The following is a 24,222-nucleotide window of genomic DNA, read 5'->3' on the forward strand; positions in this document are numbered from 1 at the left end:
TGTGTGTGTGTGTGTGTGTGTGTGTGTGTGTGTGTGTGTGTGTGTGTAGCCACAGGCCATCCTTGATCTTGTAACATTAGATCTGACAGCACATCACTTCTAAAGCTGCTGCTGAAGGTGAACTGTCTGTAGGCACATGTTTACATGTTTGGAACATAAAATCTAGGTCCTAGAAGGGCAGTGGCCTTCTGAGGCCCTCAGCCTAGTGGAAGAGCTTCCTTTACTCTCTTGAGTTAGTTCTCTTTCCCCATAAACTACACCCAGATGAAGCTGGCAGAAGCCTGCCATGTGAGTTCAGCACGGTGCCGGTTTGAGTGCCCTCGTCATACGCAGGACCCCAACCCCACACACAGCTTCCATCCCTTCCAAAAACTGATCTCCTCCTCCTTGTGGCCTCTTTTGCTTCATTCTTCATGCAGCATCACGGAGGGCTGGAAAGGGAAAAGGACCTAGAGCCATTTCTGTCAGCTTAAGATGAAATCTTCCAGTTCTCTCCATGAAAGGACCTCAGACTGTCACAGATTGGGTGAACAGTTCCTTCTTGTTCTCTGAAGGGCTTTATTATGCTTGTGTCCTTAGACAGTCTCCTTTGCCATGGGTTCACAGACATCTGGCCACACCCTGTCAAGGAAAAACCCCTGGTTTCCAGACCACGTGTGCATGAGGGTAGGCGCCTGGGCAACAGTGCGGTGGTAGAGAATAGTTTCTTCCAAGTCGTACCAAGGGACAAATGAGTACAGGAAGACACGAGCCCCATCTATATTACAAGCATGGCTGCAGGGCCCACAGCGTTGTACCTGGAGCCGTACTCTGTGTTCCCAGTCAGTGCGTAATGCGACTTCATAATCCAGGTGCTTGATGGTGTCCCTGTGTGCTAATCTGGGTTCAGGATTGGGTTGAAAGTTGTTTGTGGGCAGGGGCATTTGTTTTTCTTAGTCGTGTACACCACCCCGTACCCGCAGCTGTCCCTGAGTGTTCTGTCACGTAGCGCTCGTCCAGTGCCCAGAGCTGCTCGGAGGCCTCTGACACATAAATGAGCTAGAACTGTCGCCAGGCTGAGTTTGGGATTTGGAAGCACACCCTTGCAGCAAAGTCAACTTTTTCCCCTAAAACAAGTCCCCAGCGCATGTTGGAGCCCGTAAGAGATCTGAATAGTTTTCAGCTTCTCTGGACTTGTCGCTTTCCTACACACACTTTGAATGCTAGCCAACGTCTCAGGGACAGACCTCCTCAGCTGGAGAGAACTGGAGATTACCAGCCAAACTGGGCAGAGAATAGAACATTGGGGGCGGGCAGGTTACGTTAGCCTTCCTGGGTGTTTAATACTGCGGGCTCGTCATGTGGTAGACATAACATCTCATAAACACGGTCAGGGGATGGCTTATTTAATGAGGCATTGTTTAGCTGCCATAAGCAGAATTCTCCAGCATGGTTCCTGTCAGAGTACTTGGATTCTTTCTTGCACAGTTGGCAGTTTGCCTACGACACTGGAGCCAAGTTCAGGAAAGAAATGCACTTCAGCTAGAATCACATCCTGACACGGCTTTCGTCCTGGTGTGCTAGAGCCCTCCAAGGGATCTGCTGGGCTTGAGTCACTGGCAGAACCAGTTAGTACCCAGGTCACAAACATCCTTCCCAATAAAAGGGAAACTGAAAAAAGGTAGTAAAGCTCCCAAAGATAAGTTCTGAACATGAAGTGAATAGTGTAATTATATGAGCTATGACACATACAGTGGAGCATCTAGAAGATTAAATGGAGGAGGTCAAATCGGGCATGGGTGTGCATGCCTTTGAGGCAGAGGCAGGTGGATCTCTGAGTTCAAAAACACTCAGGACTGGATAGTAAGTTTCAAGCCATCCAAAGGGCTACATAGTGAGACCCCCTCTCTCTCTCTCTCTCTCTCTCTCTCTCTCTCTCTCTCTCATACACACACAGTCATGTTTGAATACTCAGTTATATACCCATCATCCTGCCAACCTACCTTTTTATTTGAGGTGAACTTGGGATTCCCTGTGCCAGCTGTGCCTACCCTAGCTGGGGCCATGACATATAATACAGCATGTTCATAGTTCTATAAAAAGTCGGAGGTATCACATTATACCTTTACTATAGTCTATTTACTGAACACTTTTCTTTTTTAACACACTGTGTTTTCTGTCTACACTTACATATTTTAAGGAGGCATTATATTCTTTCTTGTAGCATCTTAAAATTGTTTATAAGTTCTTTCATACTTTCCCACCCATTTTCCCGTAAATGCTGGGGAATTATTCTTTGGGTTTACCTTGGTTTTGAGTGCTGGCAGGTTTGAAGTAGGTCATATTTGCTTGGGAAGTCCCAGGGTAAAAGAACCTTGGTGAATTTTATAAAGCCTTTCACTGTTTAATACTGGTTGATAAAAGTCCTATTATGAATAGGTGCAGTAGTGCACATCTGTAATCCCAGCACTCTTGGAGGCAGAGGCAGGCAGATTGCTGTGATTTCAAGACCAGCTTGGTCTACAAAGCGAGTCCAGTGCAGTCAAGGCTACACAGAGAATCCCTACCTCAAAAATAAATAAGTAAGTAAGTAAATAAGTAAATAAAATCCTATTATGGAGAAATGACGTGGTAGCGGTTTTCCTCTTTAGGAAACTTTTGAAACAGGCTGGAAATTTTCAGTTGTGTAAAGCTGATGTTCAAAGTAGGAACTATGCTCTAGGCACAAACACTGGACATAAGTAGAATTTGGGGATTTGTATTATCTTCGTGGAAGATCTGGGAAGAATATTCTTAATGCTGTTAGCTGGAAAACTCCTGCAGCTCTGAACTCCTCTGCTACCCTGCGGCCACCATACACTCCTCCTCAAGGACCACAGTGTCTGTACTTCAGGACACACATGTCCACCCATTGCCTTGGACCTCCGCAGTACATTGAATAAGTCCATGTATGCTAAGGCAGAGTGGCTTGTTTTTAACGGAATCACAGTTGTTTCATTTTACCAGTGAAGACTTGGAAGCCAGATGCTGGGGTGAAAGCCTCCTAGCTCAAGAGAGGCAGAGAAAGCACCCAGCTGACCTTCCTTCTCAGCCAATGCCTCAAAAGGAAAAAAGCTCACCCTCTCCATGCTATCTCAACACACCCCTCAAACAGGAATGTCCCTCCCTTCTACTTCCTGTGCTTCTCTCTATCCTCCTGACTTCCTATCACTCTCTTTGTTTTTTGTTTGTTTGGTTTGTTTTGTTTTTCTGTGTTCATTCCCTGGCAACTGGTTGCTTGCTTTGGCTCTTGACCTATGGTTGATTTTATTTAATTCAAACACAAAGCTCTTTGATTAAAGGTGTGTGCTAGGGCTGAGCCACACCACAACTAGAAGCAGGTTTTCCCAGGAAACAACACAGTCTTGGGGTTCACAGAGTGAGAAATATCCTGCAACAGCGTCTTTGCTGATGCTGCATTTTGTGTGACTAGGAGGGGCCAGTGCGTGTCCATTCAAGCATACACCGTTTTTTCCATTGTGCTGGCATCACTTGGCCGTATCTCTCGAAGCAGAGTCATGTCAGGTCATTGTGAACTGTGTGTGTCACTGTACTGGGTGCAGCCAGTGGCCAGCCTGTTCTACATCTCCTCCTGTGTCCTCTGACTCAGCTTGGATCTGTGCCCAGTGAGACTTAAAACCAATCTTTACCCATACTTCATAGCTCTCAAGGCAGTGATTATCACTAGGGCATTGTCTAGTACCAGGAGACAGAGGGATAAATGTGAGGGAGCTTTTCAAAGGGTCTTATTGCCTATTTAAATATGCATTTTTCTTAGATGTACATTGACAGCTTAGGACTAAATGCACTGTGTCTTCCATATCCACAGACCCTACATGTATCAGTTTAACTAACCACAGATGGAAAATGTTTCCAGGGAAACATTTCACATGTGCCGAACATCATCATGGTCCCAAAACAACATAGTGTCACTGTTCATAAGGCATTTAAAAAAAATCATCGTCATAGGAGTTAAGTAATCCAGAGCTGTATGCAGCAGGGCACATGAAGGCTCTGTGAAGACCCGGTTCCGTAGGAGGGACTTGAGCAGTGTGCCTTGGGTAACTGTGATGTGTTCTAGAACTAGCCCCAGTAGGTAGGGTAGCACAGGGTAAGCATACCTTGCCGTGCGTGGGGTGCTCTGGTAGCATCAAAGTGGTGTCATCACTCCTGTGGAGGTGCTGCCTCTCCCTCCCACCGCCACAAGAACATGGTGGTATTAGAATTGCATGATCTTCCCTACCGAAGTGCCTTCTCTGCTAGTGCTGTAGGAGCACGGATTTGAGCGCTCATCTTGGGGTTGCTCTTAGGAGGCATTGCTGCCATGCTGGGGGGATTGTGAATGGCCCTAGAGCAAGGGCTTCCCCGGGAGCCCTGGCTTTGCCGTGACCTGTGAGAGACACTGTAGAGGAGGGAGGTTTTGTTTGCACTCACAGTTGGAGAGGTTTCAATTCTTTGGTTTAACCTGTGGAAAGACAGAGTTATGATGGTGCAGAGGCATGTTCGCCCTGTAGTGGAGGAACTAGGGGGGAGAGACGGGAATGGCTTGAGGACAAGATATACTTTCCCCAGGCACACTCCCACCTCTTCCTCTCTACCGAGTCCCAGCGATGCCATCAGATCAGTCCGTTGATAAAGTCAGCCCCCTCATTGCCCGGTCACTTCCCTGAAAGTCCGCCTGAGAACACAGCTGCACCGGAAGCTGAGCCTTCAACACACAGGCGTCAGGGAGACACCGAGTATCCACACTACAGCTGCCTTCACACCCAAGTGCAAACACAGTCCCTCTTGTGAGGAGAAGTCAGTTTTCAGAAGTAACAGAAGGTGGTGGTGAGATGGCTCAGAAGGTAAAGGTACCTATCATCAGTCCTGAAGACCTGAGTTCGATCCCCAGAACCCACATGGTGGAAGGGGAGACTCAGCTCCACGCACGGCACACACAGATGAATGCGACAGCCACACACACAGCTGTGTTTCCTTCCACGTGTGCTCGGTGCCAAATCCCGCTTGGGACAAGTTGGTCTCCAGGGCTGCTCTTCCCACTGAGCGCAGCCCACATTACCCCTGCAAGCCAAAGCTTTACCAAAATCTGCCTCTAAAGAACAACAACTGGACAAACTGTCAAAGCCCGAGTACCTCAGGTAGAATGTGTGGGCATGACTCTAACAGCCTTCTGAGAGACATTTGCCAGGAAATTTACCCTGACCCCAGCTTGAACACGTCTTCATTCTAGAAGCTCATTAAATCTCTCCTAATCAAATCCTGTGACAGCAGGCAGTCCACACAAACGTTCGCAACTTCTGAACCACAAGTCTCCTGAGAAATCACCTTAATTCAGAAGTGAGAAAAGCAGTAACTTAGAAAGCCTGAATGTCCCTGTTGTCACAGTCCTAACAGCAGTCAGTAGATGAAACTGAACAAACTTTTGTGAGCACAGTGTTAATTGGAACAACCCCTGAAAGAAGGTACTCTTACCCCCATTCCACAGATTATGAAAGCAGAGGCATCAACTGGCCTGCAAACCTTAGCTAGTAGGTTTCAAACCTTGGAGGACTAGCCTGGACCTAGTGTCCACACCACTATATGATGCAGCCACCAGTACAGCACTATTGGTTACACTGCAGATACTCTCTGTGGCCCAAAGCACTGTATGGTCATTAAACAGGTAGGTTTACGGGAAGGCAGGAAGGCCCACAGTATGAAGGGTAGAAGTGGACAGACTTGCCATTGCAGACTGTAAAAATGAGCGCATCTGCATAGACTTAGGAAAACCACAGACAGAGGAGGAAAGTGTTTCTCTTGGGGAGGTCCTGCTCTGTGTCTTACAGGACCCCACTCTCTGAGGGCTATAGAACCTGTGGTCAGTTGGGAAATGAGGTGAGAAAGAATTTCAGTTAAGAATCAAAAACCCAATAGAAATGAAGCTGATATGAGTAAGTTGACAGTATTACTCTCCTCACACTGGTGAAGCATCCAAAAGCCCTGGGGAGAAGAGTGTCCATAGAGAGAAGCCACAGCTGTGCCCCTTGGTTGGCTAGAAACAGGGCAAAACAGGAAGCAGTGCGCTTGTGAAAGGAGATCAGTCATCAATGTTGCTCTGAACATTTTCAAAGCAAAGCCTGGATAGCTCCTGTCCTTAGTTGAGGTATATTTTTATAACTTGTAATAATTACCTTCTTATTTTTAATAAAAAGTCATTTTTTAAACTGACCATAAAAAAAAAATGGCACTTTCTGTATGCCTGCCTGGCTGTGGCTTTTTGTGTAGTCTCACAGTAATACAGGATGCCAGGAGATTCCACCACAATGGAATAGCTTGCAGCATGATTTCCTCCATACTGTCTCATCTCAAAACTCAGTGTGGCTAAGGTCTTGAAATTGCTCTGAACTTTACAGGTCTTTCTAGAGTGAAGGGAAAGCCTACACAGAAATTCTGTTTTGCATATGAGCATTTTTTTTTCTGTGTTCCTCTTACGTCTTGGAACGATAAGCACATAGAGGCTAGAAGTCCATTCAACTTGGAGTCTGTTTGTGCATCGGAAGTGTGTTGTCTTCAGCAGCACAGTAAGGAAGCTTTTTGTAAAAATGCTTCATCTCTTCCCTGTAATTCTCACCAGATGTTCTGGCCAGGGTTTCTGTTGTGGTGTGACACCATGACCAAAAGCCACTTGGGGAAGACAAGGTTGATCTCACCCTACAGCTCTCAGGTCACACTGTATCACTGAGGGAAGTCCAGGCAGGAACTGAAGCAGAAGGCAGAGGTCATGGAAGGGTGTTGATTGCCTGGTTCGCTCCCTCGGCTTGCTCTTAAACCATCTAGGACCGTGGGCCCAGGGTTGACACTCCACCCCATTCCCCACCCCACCCCGTGAGCCAGCCCCTCCCACACCAGTCATCAATCAAGAACACCTCATTGGCTTGCCCCCAGGCCAATCTGAAGGAAGAGTTCTCTCTGTTGATATCCCCTCTCACTTAACTCTAGCTTGTGTCAAGTTGACAGAAACCTAACCGTGAACACTAGACTTTTCTCAGTGTATCTGAGAAAGCTTCAGCATTGTGTCTTCAGTTTTCCACATCATAAATTTCTAAAAGTCGTTTTCTCATGCTTCACCGTGTTTGGCGATACTTGAAAAGCCTGTTCAATGAATTCAGTACAGGAACACCAAGATTACAACTTTAGGTCAAAACAAATATTTTAGAAATTGCTCTATCCTCAGCCATATTCACACAACAGAGTGGAGGTGAGCTAGTAACTTCCTGTAAATGCAGATGACGAGTGGGTTATGATGTCTGCTTCTTAGCAGCAGCAGCCATGTGCAGTTAGCTGAGGTCTGAATTCTGAGAGCACCTGGGAAATGTGTACAGCGGTTGTCAAGCAGAGCAGCAGAATGCTGATATTCTGCTCTGAAACCAGGGGTCAGATTTTCTGGAAAATGTTCAGACTCATTTTTCCGCTTCACAATGTAGAGGCTTAAAAAAGAAAGTTAAATTAGAAAAAAAATAAGGGCAGTTGGTGCAGCTGAAGTAGAAAGATGGAAAAAAGTTTCAATAGTAAAAGTGATTCCTGTGGCTGCTGGGAACTTCCGTTTCTCTCTCCACTGGGATCAGCTCACTGCAGCTCGGCATTTCTAAAGTAGCCATCATTATCAGAAAGGCTGATTGTGGTAGTTGAGTGTACCAGTTTTCAGACTGGGTGAAAAAGCTTGTCAAGGGCCATTTACATTGTGCAGTCTGATGGCTGAGGCCAGATACTGAAATGACTAGAAAAATGGTGGATTTGAACGGAGTGGGTTCTCCAGCTGGTGCTGATGTCAACGTCTGAGCTTTAAAGCATGAAGGAAACCTCATTTCAGATGCACTGGGGAGATGGTGTGCTCTCTTGTGAACTGCAGAGCTGACACCGTGAGACTGGGTAAGCACAGTGACCTACAGAGATCCCATTCTGTACCCCAGCACTCACAACAGGCCCTGAGGAGGGCCATTTAGTGTGAGTAGCACAGACCTTTGAAGTCTGAGCTTTGGGAGCCTGATAAAAAAAACAAGATGGAGATTGCAGCAAGGCATTGTGGTTATAGCCACCCCTGCACTCTTAGGAGGGAGTGCCAGCACCACAGGGGCAGGCATGTGCAAAGAGCCTCTCACTCCAGCTCTGTTGACTCATTGGAAAAACCGAAAACCAATAGGGCCATTACCTTAGGTGGCTCTTGAGAGGTACCAGGAAATACGAGATCCGTGTTTGTCTGCGCTGCTGACTGGGGCCCTAGCAGTGTCCAAGGCGACACTGTAGTGGTCAGAATTTGGAAGATGCCTGTTCCTGTTAGTTCCGATGCATAAGAGAATAACGTTATTGGGTTGGGTGAGGAGAGCATGTGACCTGAGAAATCACACAGGATGTGTGGATCACCCTTACCAAAGGTAACTTCAGCCTAAGAGTGCTTGCATACCTGGGAGAGTTCATTGGTTCGGAGTAGTTATATATTTATATGTTCTCCTAAGGTGAATTTTTTTTTTTTTAATATGTCAAGGCTAGGGAGATGACTGTCAGCAAACTTAACACCCACATGGAAAGCAGGCCATGGGCAAGCATGTTCTAGTCCCCAGAACTGAGGCAGCAGAGACGAGAGGGTCCTTGGGGTTCAGTAAATAAGGTGGGGAATAATGGAAGGTCCACACAGAGACCGTTCATCAGAACCCTGTAGTTAATCTTTTGTACACCGATGTGCAGCTTTACTATTCAAGAGGCTGTAGAGACGGCTCAGCTGCTAAGGACACTTAGCACTCTTACATGGACCTGAGTTAAGTTCCCAGAATGCGTGTTGGCTAGCTCACTTCTTGTAATCCTGGCTCCAGGAGTTCCCACACCTCTGGTCTCCAGCCTCCGTGGGTATGTGAGCTCATAGGCACACACCATGCATATAATTAAAAATTAATGAAAATCATGAATCGTTGCTGTAGAGAAACGATCCCATCACAGACCGACTGTGGCATGCCAGTTTTGTAAAGGTCATCTGGCCAACCTTAGCTGTCGTCCAGTACTTCTCCTCTGTGAAAGACAAGGAGGAGGCTTGCCTGAAGGGTCTGTGCTGTAGAACAAGCTGGCATCACACAGGAACTTTTGACTCTAGCCTAGTACCCGTGCTTTGGGCTCCCAGAGGCAAGCTAAGGACCTGCACTGCAGTTTGATGTGTGGGAAGCACGGGGGAAGCTGGTGAAGGGAGGCCACCCATTCTGTAACAAGCTTACACAAACTGAAACAAAATAGAAAAATCTGGCCCGCTTCTTGTTTTCCCTCCGCCCAGAAATCTAACCAAACTCATCCAACTGTTGCACAGTGTCAGGACAGCTGTCAGTTACAGTGAATTAAACCCTTTGTCACACACACACACACACACACAAAAAAAAAAAAAAAAAAAAAAAAATGGCCAGGAAATCCCCCGACTTTGCATGGCTTGCTCTTCCTAAGGCAAGTGGGTGGTCTTGGTAGTAAACAGAGCTTTTAGAGAGAGTAAGCGTGGGCTCTTTCTCACCGGTGGCCCCCAAGTCAGTGCAGCAGTGTCGGGAAAGGATGACAGCTGCTCTTGCATCTGTGTTTGTTTCGACGGAGCGTTTTTATTAAAGCCCGAGTGTCTACACTCAGGGTTTGGTCCTGCTGATGGCTGGACAGGCTTTCCTGAGAGTGGGCACATCCTCATACACACTGCAGTGAAGCCCTGAGGAGGCAGCAGCTCCGGTGTGTGGACCACTTAACCGTACGGCATACCCTTGTGGCCCTAACACGCGGTAGACACTGAGCAAAGCAGACCCAAGAGAATTTTGAGAGAAAGGAGGGAAACTGCCGGGATTTTTCCTTGTTTCCCGTGGAACTCAAGGCAGTCTGATTTTGCCAAAATGGGGAGTGGGCAACTGTCTAAAAAATGTGCCCTTTCTAACAGCTTACAATTATTCCTTAAGGAACTGCCTGAAATGAGTGCTGCCAGTGCGCACACAGCTTTGGCTACTTGCTCTTTGCTTCAGAGAGAAAAAGGTCTGATTGATGGCACAACATGATGTAACAAATATAATTCACTTTGTAAAAAGCTACTCCCGTCCGTTCATTTCGTGTTAAATGGTGTCTATTTAAACCTGCCATCACTCTGTGCCATATTTTTATTGTCACCTGGGAATTTTTTTTTTCCTGACAGAGCAAAATCTAGATGAATAAACACTCATGGGAATCCTGTTATCCCCCGATAGGGCATTGGCCACTGAGCACTTAGCTCCTTAACCAGAGATGCACTTTAGAATGAATGAATGCTGCTGGCTACCTTCTTTCTGTGGAAGAATTTTATGCTAAAAAAAGAAAATAGTTTGAGTTTCTGACAAGCCGAGTAAACCAGAGGTAGTTTTCCTAAAGCCTCTAATGGCAGTGTCTCCACACTGGGAGCATGCACAAAAGAGTTCCAGCTCCTCAGAGGTAACCATGGGCTCCCCTTCACCCCGGAGCAGCACTGGGCTGAGAACAGTGCGTCTTGCCTGTCTCAGCTGAGCTGTTGATTTGTCCTCAGTCGTCTCCTGGAGCATCTTCCGGGCCACAACCCTTAACAGTCATGCACACAAACACTCACATAGATTCCTGGGAGGGGATGGGTTCTGTGTTGAAGTGTAAGTGGGCTTGTGGTTGTTTCCTAGAAAGGCAGATAACCTCAGGGAACAACAGAGATGGCAAGTCCCTCCTCTCAGAAGGGTGTGTCTTTTATCTGCAGCTTTTGTTTGGATGCCATATTCTGAACCCCGGTTCACATGATGGTCCCATGATGGTCCAGTCGTAGAGTTAAAAGGACCGTCAGTGATTGTTACAAAGTTGTCCTGCTCTATTGCTCTGTGGCAGTTTTATTACTAACTCTTCCTATGCTGTAATCAGTCCAGTTTTCATTACTGTAACAAAATACCTGAAGCTGAGTGGTGTTATAAGTGAAAGGTTTATTTAGGTCACAGTTCAGGAGGCCAAAGGGCCTGGTTTCACCATCCACTCTAATGTGGCAGTCAGGAAAAGCCAGAGAGCTCTCAGGGGCTTCACTCACTCTTGAGAAAACTTCACTGCTCCTGAGGGTGTGGACTCAGTGACCCAAGGGCCTCCTGCCAGGTCCAGGCTTGTAGCAGTGCCTCACTGGAGACTCAACTTGAACCAGAGGAAGATGAATTACATATACACCATAGCTCATCTGCTTAGAAGTGTTTCACTTCTGGGGCAGCCCAGGGACAGGTGCTGAGCGCCAGACGCTAAGGAGGGATAGTAGCTCGTGTTGTGTTGTGTTGTGTTGTGTTGTGTTGTGTTGTGGTTCGTTGGCGGTGAAATGCTAAGAGACACGATTGCTTGTACCGTGTCATTAGTGGGTGGGTAATAGTGATATAAAGGAAGATGAATTAGGATAATAAGAGGCAAAGAAGAAAGGAGTACATTTTCCACAAATAATGTTTTTCTCTTCATGGTTATTTAACTTTGAAAGAGAACTTGAAAGGGATAATCATGGTTCTATGGGAGACAAAGGCCTGAGTGTGGGAGCCAGACAGGAAGGTGTGAGAGCCTTCATTACATTAACTAGAAACATACAGGAAAACACACAGCTTCCAGGAGCATGCTGGTGTGTCTGTCACCGAAAGGTGGAGAGAAGGAAGGAAAAGCCATGGCTGGCCTGTTGTGTCACTCACATCTCATTTTTGCCTTGACTCTCACGAACACCTCCTCAGTGAGTGTTCAAAATTATTTTTTTGTATGTTCCTTTCTTGGTGTTTCTTTGGATTGTGGCGAATGAGTGGTAGAAGTAAATGGGAGAGGATCTGAGCTATCCAAGGGCCTTTAAAATAAGTAGGGCAGGTGTTTACCTTTTTAAGTATTTCATTCGTGTGTACGTATGCGCACACGTGTTTGTGCTCATAGGCACGTGTGTGCCTCACAGGCCGGAAAATGGCGTTCGGCTTTGCTGGAGTTATGCACAGGTGTTTTTAAGCTACCTGATAGGTGCTGCTGGGAACAAATTTGAGTTCTCTGCAAGACAGTGAGCATCCTTAAGTACCAAGCTGTCTCTCCAGCCCTTGCAGCTTTCTTAAGTACAAAGGAGACCCATCCGTATTTGTCCGTTGATATAACCAGCAACTAATAAATGCCTGCAGAGTGGCCATACTGTAGGCATTGTGGACGCGGTGGTAACAAAACAGACAGGAGAAAAGGCAGATAGTCCCTACACTCACCAACGTTATAGATGCTATAAACAGAAGCGAGCTGCAATCCGCACAACAGGGCCTTTCTTTGAGCCAGAGTGCCGTCTGGGAAGCTGGAGGAGTGTCCATGTTCCTTTTGGAGTGTGATTGCTGACTGTCCGGCGGTGGAGCTATAGAGGGTCCAGAGTGGAAAGTGTCGCAGTGTCGCAGTGTCTAGAGATGGCTTCCCCTCGGCTCTCCAGTTAGAGACAGTAACTAGTAGCAGTCTGCACCGCTCTTCATCCATGCACTCACAGGGCCTGAAACCTTGCCTTGAAAGTGCTCCTGTGAAAGAGAGAAGCACCCTTATGTTCTGTCGGGCACACCTACCCTCGTGGGCTCACCTTGTCTCCCCCCTGTGTTCACAGCTCCTACAGAACCTTTACTGTGCAAGTTTGCAGATGGAGGACAGAAGAAGAGACAGAACCCAAACAAATACATCCCTAACGGGCGGCCGTGGCACAGAGAAGGAGAGGTGAGAATCGTAAGTCCTTTCCTGAAACTTTAGTGTGGGTGTGTGATCCTGAGCACCCGTCATGGAGTGCCCTACAGAGGTGTCTTAACTGAGCTGCCTCGCTTGTGAAATGGCTCAGACTAAACCTTCTTGCTGGCGCCATTTCCCTCGGGGGCTGGCAGCAGCTGTCTCTGGTGCAGGGTTTTACTGAGTGCGCGTTCCACAGGAGGGCAGGTAGATGATAGGAGCAGCTGCACTGCACTTGGAGAAAGGATGGCTGCAGGTGCTTTTTGAGTGTAGAGGGTTCCAGTTACAGATACACCTTTTCAGTAGCTTTACATTAGTAGTATTCAGGAATCTGTCCTAACATTGAAATAAATGGCAGATTTGTCATTGAGAATTTAGTTTTATATTCTAGGGTTTTTTTTTTTTTCCTTATTGGAAAAATGTTGTGCCATACTGGTATATTCTGATCGTGATTTTTCCCTTCCCACTTCCACAAGCCATCTCTCTCTAAAAAGTAAACAAACAAGCAGCCTTTTGAAGCTTTAAAAAAAAAAAAAAACCTTCAGTTTCTTAGTGCAACATTGGGCTTCCTCTTCTTTGTGTTTATTTCAGTAAATTTTTATGTTTACAAGATCCTAGAGAACCCAGAATGTGTGGAGAAAATGTCTTGAACTTGTGCTGTCCAGCGACAGCCACCTGTGGCCCTCTGAACATGTGATGTCTGGCTCTTTCACCGGAGAGATTGGTTTCTACTTCTCAGTAGCTCCTTGCAGTAATGGCGGCTGTGTGGGGCAACCGAGGGGAGCTTAATTCTCATGCTGAGTTTGTGATTGTGCTTAGCAAACAGAAACTCGCAGTTTTATCAAATATATGACGGTTGCCGTCTTGTGCTATGAAACTGTACAGAATGCAGTTTTCAAACCGTGCCATTCTAGATGGATTTTCATGTTTCCTTCTGCTTCCTCCCATAAGGCTGGAATGACACTCACTTACGACCCAACTACAGCTGCTCTACATAACGGGTACGTTATTAGGATGAATGCATCATGGCTTGAGGGAACAGTGAAGGTGGAAGGTAGCAGACATTGTTCCATGACTGATTCCGTTGGAAGGATTACTTAATAAAGGCTTTTGTGTTTGTTCTAGATTTTACCCTTCACCATACAGTATTGCCACAAACCGAATGATCACTCAAACTTCTCTCACACCCTATATCGCATCTCCTGTATCTGCCTACCAGGTTTGTACCCCAGGACTCGTCAGCAGGGCCCCGTGCATCCCTGCTGCCTTTTTATGTGTCTTCAGGTTCTCAACAGTTTTTAAATGAAATCTAAGTCAAATTGGACGCAGCTTGGCTACCTGCTTTGGAATAAGCTGCCTTTTATTTGGCATAGCGATTTGCTCTTCTGCCTAGGAGAGTGCAAAGCCAGGGAAGTGGTTAGAATCATCACATGGTTCTAGGATTGGGATACATGCGTGTACTTTCTCCATCGTGTGTCCCAGAAATTGAAGCTTACGCGAGTTACAGAATGGAGAATGAATGTGTGCTCCTGTCTTCGTTTATTAACTATCAGGAAGGGATAAAAGGACAATTAAAAGTGCTAACACAGAGATTGTCTATATCAGGTGACACTAACTGATGCCATTGAGATTTGAGGCCCTTCTCCCACCAAGAAGCAAGAGGCCATTAACTCCTGTTCCATTATTTTGGAGGAGGCTTTACTTCGCCTCTGTTCCCAGCTGAGGAATGAACCCTCCTTAAGCTCCTTGTCAAACCGATCTAACGGTGATATAAGACTAGCAAGGCATGTGTGCCTTTCTCCTGCCCAGACCCAGATAGGAGCATTGTCGCTGAGTTCAGTTATGAGCCTGCAAGAGCGTTCTCTTCTGTTGACTGCTGGGACCGTGTGTGACTAAACTCTATTCTTGTTTTTAAAACTGAATTAGATGTTACAGTCCTGATGTCTGCGGTTAGGGGATTACAGCATCTGGTCTAGTGACTTGTTTGATAGACAAGCCTCAGTTTCCTCGTCTTTTAAAATGAGGATAATAAGAGTTTCTACCGTATAAGCCTGAGAGTGTTCTAAGCACTAAATGAAAATTTATTGTGCTCCACGGTGCTGGCCTATCATTAATACCTAGTAAACGTGAGCTAGTAGCATCATCGCTTCATATTAATTGCACATTTTCAATAAGGATCAGTATAAGACAGTGTCAGAGTTGGCTCTGCCTAAAAAGTATATAATGTTGACAAGGAGAAGGGATTGTGTATTGAAAGCAGAGTCTCAAAGCAGTGCTGTCCCCATCAGCCTTCAGCTTCTGCCCACTCCCAGCCTCCATGCCTTTTCTTTGCTTTATGTAGAGTCAGGGAGCTGTTTCCTAAGTCTGAAGTAGTAGTTTTCTGGGCACAGTATTTATCTATGTCTCTTCAGATGCCTAGGAGCTTAGATTCCTTTCCTGTCCTTGTTTCTTAGAGTGAGTGGATATAGTCCATTTCCCCTCATAAGCCGCATCTGCAGCTGATATTAAAATGTAGTCTTGGATGACCTGAAAATGGCGATCTGTCATTTCTGTATGAAATAAGAAATAAGGGCAAACAGAAGACTGCATTAATTATCATGTTGCTATAGACATCTTAGCTCTTAATCCATCTCTCTACCACTTACCTGCCCTCCTTAAAGAAGTTTGCCTGTCAGCCGTTTTATAGAAAAAAAAAAAAAAAAGGCAGGGCCCAGTGTTGGAAACCAACCGGACATGGCTAACAGCAGATATCCTGTCGTTTCAAGGCCTCATTTCCTCCTTGGGGAATTCTGTGGGTTTTGTAAGACCCGTGTGAAATGTATTCCACGTGGGTAGACATAACCTCTCAGATGGTACCATCTTTATATGGTCAGTGCCGAGCAGAGGTCAGGGATGACCCTCAAGTAATCCCAGGTCCCTTTGAGGTGTTCGCAAAAATGTTACTTAATGTACAGCTTGTTTGGGCTGGGGGTTCTGTTTCTTTTGAGGTTTTCAAAGAACCAATGGTAAAAAGCTAATAGATTATTATTCCCATTTTATAATTAGGGAATGTCGAGAAATAAAAGCTAACAGTGGCCCCTTTGCTGCTGGAATAAAAACATGGGAGTAGATGTCATAGCTCCCTAACTTTATAATACTATGAGTGCTTAGGCAATATGACCGTAGAAGCATTTTTTAAAAAATGGGGCATCTGGCCCAAATCGGGGTTTGCAGGGAGCTGCTTGCCTCTCGTGATGTGTCTGTAATGGCCCGCACTCATGCTGGAGTTGGCCTTCTCCACTAAACCACCATATGCTTGTGCAGTTGGATTTGAGAAAGTGCATCTTCAAGACACCACCAGTACCCCAGTGGGGAAAGGCTGCAGTCCAGATAACTGAAATGTTAACAAGGCAGAAGCACTTAACTTTGGTCTGCCTTAGGTGGCAAAGGAAACCAGAGAAAACAAGTATCGGGGCTCTGCTATCAAGGTAAATCGCACTCCGTTCTTTCCCCATGACTCTCCCCCGTATTCTCTCTGTAGAACCTTTGAAGTTAACACTCGGGGACAGGACACAGGAGGGTTCTCATAAGAACTGGAAACTACCTTACAGTCCCATAGCCCTTGAAAAGCCATGAGCATCAGTATGCAGACTCATCCTCTCCGTGGCGGGACCCTCACCTCCTTCCCGCCACAGAGCCTGACCCTCATGTCGTATTTCTTGGTTCAGAGGGTCCCTGTGTGGAGGCCCTTTTAATGTAACTGACCTCAAGAGCTGGTTACCTCCTGTTTAATACCCTGGGTCTGCATTTCAGACATTCTCTTCCTCATTAACTAGAAACTGTTGAGGACCACACAGAATTTATAAACGTCCTTTCCTGATTATCAGAGAATTGCATTTGGTTATGCCTGATAAGTAGTACGTATGCACGGTGAGGGCTAGTTTCTGACGAAATGTTCTGCAATTAATCCTCATCCATCAGTATTCCTAAAACGTAGTTCATACCTTGATTATAACACTTTTTACTAATTTGGATTGCTTCCACGTTTATTTCCTTTGTTTAGATGGTACCTTTCTCAAGGGTGAAGCCTAGCTCCGTGCCTTTCCCTTCTTGCTCCTGGTGCCTGATGTTCAGTAAATACATACTGAGTGGGCAAACTGGCATTGGTTCCAAATGATCGTTTCACCTCCTCTAGAGTGGCCAGTTTCTCCAGAGCTCTAACTGCCTTAATCTTTGTAATCATTGATAGTATTGTCTTCTTATCTTACTACTATAGATTCTTAACACAATTAAAAATAATTCTAGAGAGTAAGATTATGGTTACCGTGGAAATCAATGTGTCTTTTAAAATCCTTCCTAGGTGCAAAGTCCTTCTTGGATGCAACCTCAGCCATACATCCTGCAGCACCCTGTAAGTTTCTCATGTTAATGCCTTCGTGTCCTCTAAGCAAGCTGTGTGTGCAGCCTCTTGAGTTACAAGTCCTCTACCAAAGGTGGTAGTAGGGTGGTTGGAAAAATTTGAAACATGGACTATGAAAACATGCTGGTGTATTATGGTATTTTATTTTAACTCTCCATTGTCCTAAAGTGAATTATTCGTAGGTGTTAAGTTTTATATAAGAACTTAAAATATATCACACCGGTTCAGTAGGGTATCATTGATTGAGTGACTAAATGGTTTGCAATGCCTATAAAGAAATGGCTCTTCATTTTTACCTTCTTTGTAATTCAAACATGAGCTCCGATCCAGGCGGAGCTTCTCATCACTGTCCCTTAGCCTGTCTAGGGATAACCACTAATACAACAGTGCAGCTGGGTGTGGTGGCACACGCGTGTAATCCCAGCACTCGGGGAGGCAGAGGCAGGCAGATCTCTGTGAGTTTGAAGCCAGCCAGGTCTACAAAGTGAGTTCAAGACAACCAAAGCTACACAAACCCTGTCTCAAAAGAAAACAAAAACAAACAAACAAAAAAAAATTCGAATTTTTAATATAGTATGTGTCTTTCACACATACACAAAATCCAGTTTATTGAATTTTAAACATAGTCAAAATTAAAAACAAGTGTGTAGAACAGACTCGCCAGCCAAGCTAAGAATGCCCATGGTAACCCACACACTTGCCACAAAAAGGACACAGATTTGGCCCTTTGCTTTCTAGTTACCAGTTGCAAAATAGGCATTTTCATATGTGTAAATCATCACAACATTTATAGTATAAAAACCAGATTATTTGCTTAGGAAGAAAAGTCAGCTTTTGGCTTGAAAATGAAATGGGTTTGTCTCATGAATGATTCTTCTACAGTAGGCACTGCAGCGTAAGAAAGACAGCAGTCAGGAAATAACAAATGCCGAACAGGAAATGCTGAGGCAGCTGTTCAGACACAAGTAACACATGTTGTATACCTGTCCTCATGTACACATATACATTCATAAATCCTACAAATAGATGCCCATGACATGCTTCCCCACATCCCCACGACAGTCTGTGCCCCAATACTTCATAGTTCATGTGGAAAGCCGGAAGTCAGACAGTCTTATTTTGTGGGCTCCTGAGGTACCAATAGGTGAGGGAGAAGGATCAGGAAACCCTTTGCCTGTAATCTAAATCTAATGATGTTTGTTACTGCGTGATTTTGATGATATGCCTTAAAAAATGAAATGCATCCTTTGCTTTTTTTCTTTTGGTGACTTTTAGAAGCCAACACTGCATGTATTGTAATTTAACTCTTTGTGAAGAACTGTGTTACTATTCTCCACCTAGATTCAAACCATGTGAAACATCTGTTTGGGCCCTACACTGGTATTATCAGTATTACCAATGTGTTTCTGGGCAATCGGCTACAGTGAGCATAAAACAAATTTTCATGTTTGTGGAGTAGAATGCAGTAGTTGCATGCTATAACAGTCGGTGATTGCAAAAAATGAGAGGAGTGGTGAAATCCGTTGATTATGTCGAGAAATTTAGACAAATGTCTGAACTTTCAATTTTGGTTGCTATCTAGTTATAACGTGACCGAGCTGTTAAAATTGATGGCAGCAGGGCAGTTAGCATCTCTCCTAGAAAGCTCAGGTACCAATAAGAAACCGAAGTAGAAACTTGTTCATATTCTCTGATGGAGAATCCAGCTTTTGGTTAGGTGCTGCTAATCGATTTTTATGAGTGGTTTTTTTTTTTTTCCTTTCCTCTGTTCTCTTACGTATATTTAATTTGTTTTTTAAATGGCAAAATTTTTCCAAGCAAAATAAGTGAAGATGGAACTGGAGCGGAATTACTGATCTTAACTTAATTGCCAGACACAAAACAGGAAGTTCTGAGAAATAGTCAGTAAATGAAGAATGTGCTCTTAGTTCTTCCTGCCTACTTAGTCTTGAGCCAGATGACTATCTATGAAAGAAGCTGCTATATTTTGTTATTTTTCTGTCTGTAGAAAATGAAACTTACCCTTTTCTCCCTCCATCCAGCGCTTCCACCCTTCCTTCATCCTTCCCTCCCTCTCCCTCTGTCTCTTTCTAACATTTGGTAGCCCTTGAAGCCAGTAGTCCTCAGTTTCTTTCCGCCCTTCTTGCTGGGCTTTATGGCTTTACAGTTAGGTCAGGGTGAACACAGGATTTCTGAGGAACGAAGTCACAGTGTTGTTTTCTCTAACACTTCTACGAAAGCTTCAGGAAAGCAGCCTGGAAGATTTGGGGTAGCTGCTTGGGGTTCCTCTTGCAAGTTTGAGGGAGGTTATGTTTGCTTTAGCAAAGGGAGAATGTAATTTAATTTAACCAATCTTAACTCTCTCACAGTTTCTCTTTTGTCATTCTTTTCTCCCTTCCCAGGGTGCCGTGTTAACTCCCTCAATGGAACACACTATGTCACTACAGCCTGCTTCTATGATCAGCCCTCTGGCCCAGCAGATGAGTCACCTGTCACTAGGCAGCACAGGAACAGTAGGTGGCAAATTAATATCCTGTGTTTCTGCAAATAGGAAAGCGAATTAAAGAAGCCTGTGTAATCCCTAGTGAAAGCCCAGGCTTAGGGGTGACAATGATTGTGTCTGACCCCCTTTCCATCAGGCATTGCCTCCCACAAAGTAAGATAGCACTCAGAAAAATTCTTGATTAGTTGATAACCTGTAGGTCCATCTCTGGATACCTCTGGCTCACCCACAAAGCACCCACCCAGGCCCATGTCCAGCTTTTATAACCTGTGTTACAAGGTGCAGGTTACAAAGGGAGAGGTGAAGGGGTACATGGTGGGCAGCCAGGCAGTGTCTGCTTCCATGCAATATTGCAGCGCTGAATTACAGTTTTCATGGGGACTTGTTTTCCTATACTGCAAGGGATGGGTTGGGTTATAAGGCTGAGTTAGGACGAGGCCAGCTGGCAGCTTGCTATTTGTGGAGTTCAGAATGTAAAAGTTGGTCAAAGGGGTTCAACTCAGCTTATGTGTGTGGTGGCTGAAAGGGCAAAGAGCGGAGTGTTTTCCCTCTTGAGCTGAAAGCCAGCAACAGCTTCTGGTGAAAGGAAATCCAGAATAATACACAGCCCAGAAATAGGCTATACACCCCACCTGCCTTTGGGAAATGAGACTGCTGGGATCCCCAGAGAAGGACTCCTTGGCCTCATCAGCCATCCCTTTCAGGTCTCTCCTTACACAAACTGTATGAGGACTCAACTCAGAGCGTGGCCAGACAATAACAGGGCCTCCTGAGGAGAGATTTTTATGATATATTGATGATGGTAAATTACTGCAGATGAGAAACATTAATGACCTGGGGTGGGGACATTTTTGTTGTTGTTGACAAATTCAAAGAAACATGGGATTTTTCGTTTGACGGGTTAAAAACATTGACTTTTGCCTTTCAAATGGCAGGTTCCTTTGCAGTAGTCAAGCTGTAAGACATGCCCACATTAATTTATTCTTTGAGAATTCTAAGTACTTTGCATCCATCCTAATCCCACCACCGCCCCAGGAAGCTGAATTCTGCATGGCCTGCCTCTGCATACCCTGACCACCTTCTCCTTTTCAGTACATGCCCGCGACGTCAGCCATGCAAGGAGCCTACCTGCCACAGTACACACACATGCAGACAGCGGCGGTTCCTGTTGAGGTTGGTACAGCGCATCCAGTGGCCACTGCGGCACTGGGTGGTTTACATCTGAGTCCTTTAAACAGAACAACCAAAAAAAAAAAAAAAAAAAAAAAAAGTTTATCAACAGTCAGAGATTTATTTTATCAAGCCATAGTGGCACACACCTGTTATCCCAACACCAGAGAGTCTTGGGGCTAGTGGATCCTCAAGTTCAGGTGAGCTCAGGCTACATCACCAGACCATCCTTCAGAACGAAGAGAAAAAAAAATTATATAAATGGGTCTAGAAAGAATATGTGCTCAGTATTATCTTGCAGCTGTTAAGTGCTCTCTGTGGAAATCGGTGCAGCAACACTCAGACCACGTCTTACTCCCCAGACTTCTCCGGAATAACTTACCAGTGTTGTAGCACGTTTCATACCAGTGCAAGGCTCTGTCCTGTTATCTGCAAAATGATTCAGGCACATTAAGGTAAAATTGGAGTCTGCAATTCTAGTCCTAAAGATTGAGTCAGTGGTCATAATTATGGAGAGAAACCGGTTATAATTCAGATAATGGAAAAAGAAAAACTTGTGTTTCTAAACGATAAAACCGTACCTGGTTTTATTTCTAACAACTCTTGGTTATTATTTGGGGATATATATTTTGGTTGGATAGGAAGCAAAGCATTCTCCTGCAAAGTATCCTCCAGAGTACAAGGAAGTCCTCCGTCCCATTTTCTTACCCACTGAGTTGACCCCCAAGGCTCCCGAGAGCTGTGGTTGTATTATTTGCATGATCATACAACTCTGACCTGCCACAGCTGCCTGAACCCACAGCCCTTTATGTAGTCCCTCTGTAACATGAAACCTCCATAACAATGGAAAGCAGAAATCCTCTCTGTAACTACCACAGCTTAATCTGTGGCTTTCCACACAGTTTGAGCTGAGACAGGTCAGCAAAGTAGCCAGAGTGCTTTGGGTTTTTTGCCTTATTATTGATTTATTCTTATTTCAGTAGAAGTTCAACCAAGCCCTCTAACATGCCAAGCAAGTGCTCTGCCACCGAGCTATGTCCATGTCCCTTTTGAACCCACAGCCTCACTCTGTAAGCCAGGCAGGCTTTGAACTTGCAGCCCTCTTTCTGCCTTACTTCTCAGGTAGCCAAGGTTGCAAGCCGTGCACCACCAGACCCTGCTTCCATTTACTGAGTTGATTTAAATTTTTCAACATATAAGTATTAGAAAGTTTGATTATGAGATTAATCCAGTGTCTTCTTAGGGTGGGCCCGGACGCTGTGTCTCAGACTCTAAAATCTGAAAACACTGAATTATAAACTGTATCTGTCTCTAAGGAGATGAAGCCGAGAGATTTCTTTGATCAATATTTAAGTCAAACATTTGGATGGGAGGTTCATATCTGTCATATTTCAGCTGCATTCGGGCAGTGATTAGCCTTAAAAGCTCTTTCTCGACTTTAAGAAATTCACTTTGAAGAGTGTGTGTTCTAAGGTGTACGTCCTTGGACTCAGGCCTTACCAGCATAGTTAAGATCCCATTGCTAACATGTCTCGTGCATTCTTCTCTGTTGTAGGAAGCAAGTGGCCAGCAGCAGGTGGCTGTGGAGACGTCTAATGACCATTCTCCATATACCTTCCAACCCAATAAATAACTGTGAGGTATGAGGGAAATGTCTCTGTAAACGCAGGGCTCAGATGAAGCAGCCTGGGGTACTTTCATCAAATGACGCTTAGAATAACTCTGATTTAATGTGTGTATGAATTTGCAGATTCTGTCTAGATAACAAAGAAGGCTTACATTGAAATAAAATGTATGTTTTTCCTCTGCCTCAAAATTCATAGAATCTAAAGCATCTTAGAACATTAGGTTCCAAAATTGTCCTACAATAGAAGCTTCTTATATCATGTTGCTGAAATACTAAGGGTGATGCAGCGTTAAGATGTTGCCCAGTCAAGCTCAACAGCATCTTGACCATGAATCCAGACTGTTAGCATTCTTGGAGCAAAAGATTTTATTACCAGCTCTCACTGGAGCCACAAGTTTCAAACCTCACTTTAACCATACGTATTTTAGTAAAATAACTGTGGGATCTAGTTTCTGGATTGACCTCATTGATCTCATCAAATCACCCTTAGAGATCCCGTGTGGAGTTGGCTCTGGTTCCCTTTGAGAAGAAAGTATTTTGCAAGTCCCAGATTTGAAAAGTGGACACAAGAAATTGAAACTGCCCCTCAGGTCCCCAGCTTATGTCCCTCAGTCTACCACCATGGCTGAGCACAGCCTTCATCTCTTTAAAAAAAAAAAAAAAAAAAAAAAAAAGATGACAGAGCCCTGCCCTGTGTTTATTTTGTCAGCGAAGACAATGGTCTTTTATCTTTCTCTTCCAGATGGACCGAAGGGAGTTCTTACATGAAGAAGGGTGTGAAGGCTGAACAATCATGGATTTTTCTGATCAATTGTGCTTTAGGAAATTATTGACAGTTTTGCACAGGTTCTTGAAAACGTTATTTATAATGAAATCAACTAAAACTATTTTTGCTATAAGTTCTATAAGGTGCATAAAACCCTTAAATTCATCTAGTAGCTGTTCCCCTGAACAGGTTTATTTTAGTAAAAAACAAAAACAAACAAAAAAAAAAACAACAACAAAAAACAAAAAAAAAATCAAAGATTTTTATCAAATATAATGATGCAAAAAAAGAAAAGAAAAAAAAAAGAGAGAGAGAGAAAAAGAAAACTTCAATTTTCTGGGTATGCACAAAGACCACGAAGACTTATCCAAGTGCATGACCGGATTTTTGCGGTTTTGTTCGTTTTGTGTTTAATTTGTCCTTTTTTTTCCAGCTGTATGGAATGGGCTTTCTGAAGTTTCAGTTGTCCGACTTCGGCCATGGTGTCCCCTGCTTGCCGTGCCAGTGTGGCTGTAACTCAGTGTCGCCCTCCGTGTCTTTCCTTGGCTTTCCATTTTTCTTTCGACGTAGTGTGAAGTGTCTTATCCTTTTCTATGAATTCCAATTTGCCTTAACTCTTTTGATGCTGTAGCTGTTTCAGTAAAGTTAGTCAAACTAATGATGTAGAATGCTTTTGACCAAATGGGCTGGTCTATTACGCCTTGTAAAGCAGCAGCATAGGGCTTTTAAAAGGTAGTCAATAAAAGTTGCTGAAATTTTGGCTTTTTTAAAATACGTAGTAGGTGTTTTTAATGATTTTTCACATAACGTGTAAGGTAGTGACGTGCAAGAAGGGAGAACTGTTTTGTGTGAAACACATTTTCTGACTGCGGGACTTTTACTAGGGTAAATCGTTTGTAAGGCTGTACACCCACCGTTTCCTCTGATAGTTTGACTGATTTAGGATACCTGCTGTATGATGCAATGTAAAGTCTTTTTTGCCTTTTTTCAGGAAGAAAAAAAAATTAATGATGTTCTAGATT

General features: G+C 44.5%; 1 protein-coding gene and 1 non-coding gene across 8 annotated transcripts in view; both read left to right on the top strand.

Annotated features, from left to right (window-relative positions):
• Rbms1 (RNA binding motif single stranded interacting protein 1) overlaps positions 1–23,974 on the top strand; it is a 212,540-nt gene extending 188,566 nt beyond the window's left edge. For 2 of the 7 annotated variants that reach the window (XM_055600165.1, XM_055600166.1), the window contains exons 7-15: positions 12,623–12,738; positions 13,687–13,736; positions 13,861–13,954; positions 16,155–16,202; positions 17,075–17,125; positions 19,537–19,647; positions 20,730–20,810; positions 22,363–22,447; positions 23,177–23,974. In XM_055600165.1, the coding sequence (XP_055456140.1) occupies positions 12,623–12,738; positions 13,687–13,736; positions 13,861–13,954; positions 16,155–16,202; positions 17,075–17,125; positions 19,537–19,647; positions 20,730–20,810; positions 22,363–22,440 (629 nt within the window). In that variant the 3' untranslated portion in view covers positions 22,441–22,447; positions 23,177–23,974. The remainder of the gene's footprint in view (positions 1–12,622; positions 12,739–13,686; positions 13,737–13,860; positions 13,955–16,154; positions 16,203–17,074; positions 17,126–19,536; positions 19,648–20,729; positions 20,811–22,362; positions 22,448–23,176) is intronic. The other 5 variants (XM_055600167.1, XM_055600168.1, XM_055600170.1 and 2 more) reach the window with 3 other exon arrangements.
• LOC129671832 (small nucleolar RNA SNORA3/SNORA45 family) lies at positions 1,520–1,632 on the top strand. The gene has a single exon (XR_008719420.1). It is a non-coding gene; the product is annotated as a small nucleolar RNA SNORA3/SNORA45 family (small nucleolar RNA).
• Positions 23,975–24,222: the final 248 nt, after the last annotated feature.

The sequence above is a fragment of the Psammomys obesus genome, unplaced genomic scaffold (genome assembly GCF_907164565.1).
Source record: "Psammomys obesus unplaced genomic scaffold, mPsaObe1.curated_primary_1811, whole genome shotgun sequence".
NCBI lineage: Eukaryota > Metazoa > Chordata > Mammalia > Rodentia > Muridae > Psammomys > Psammomys obesus.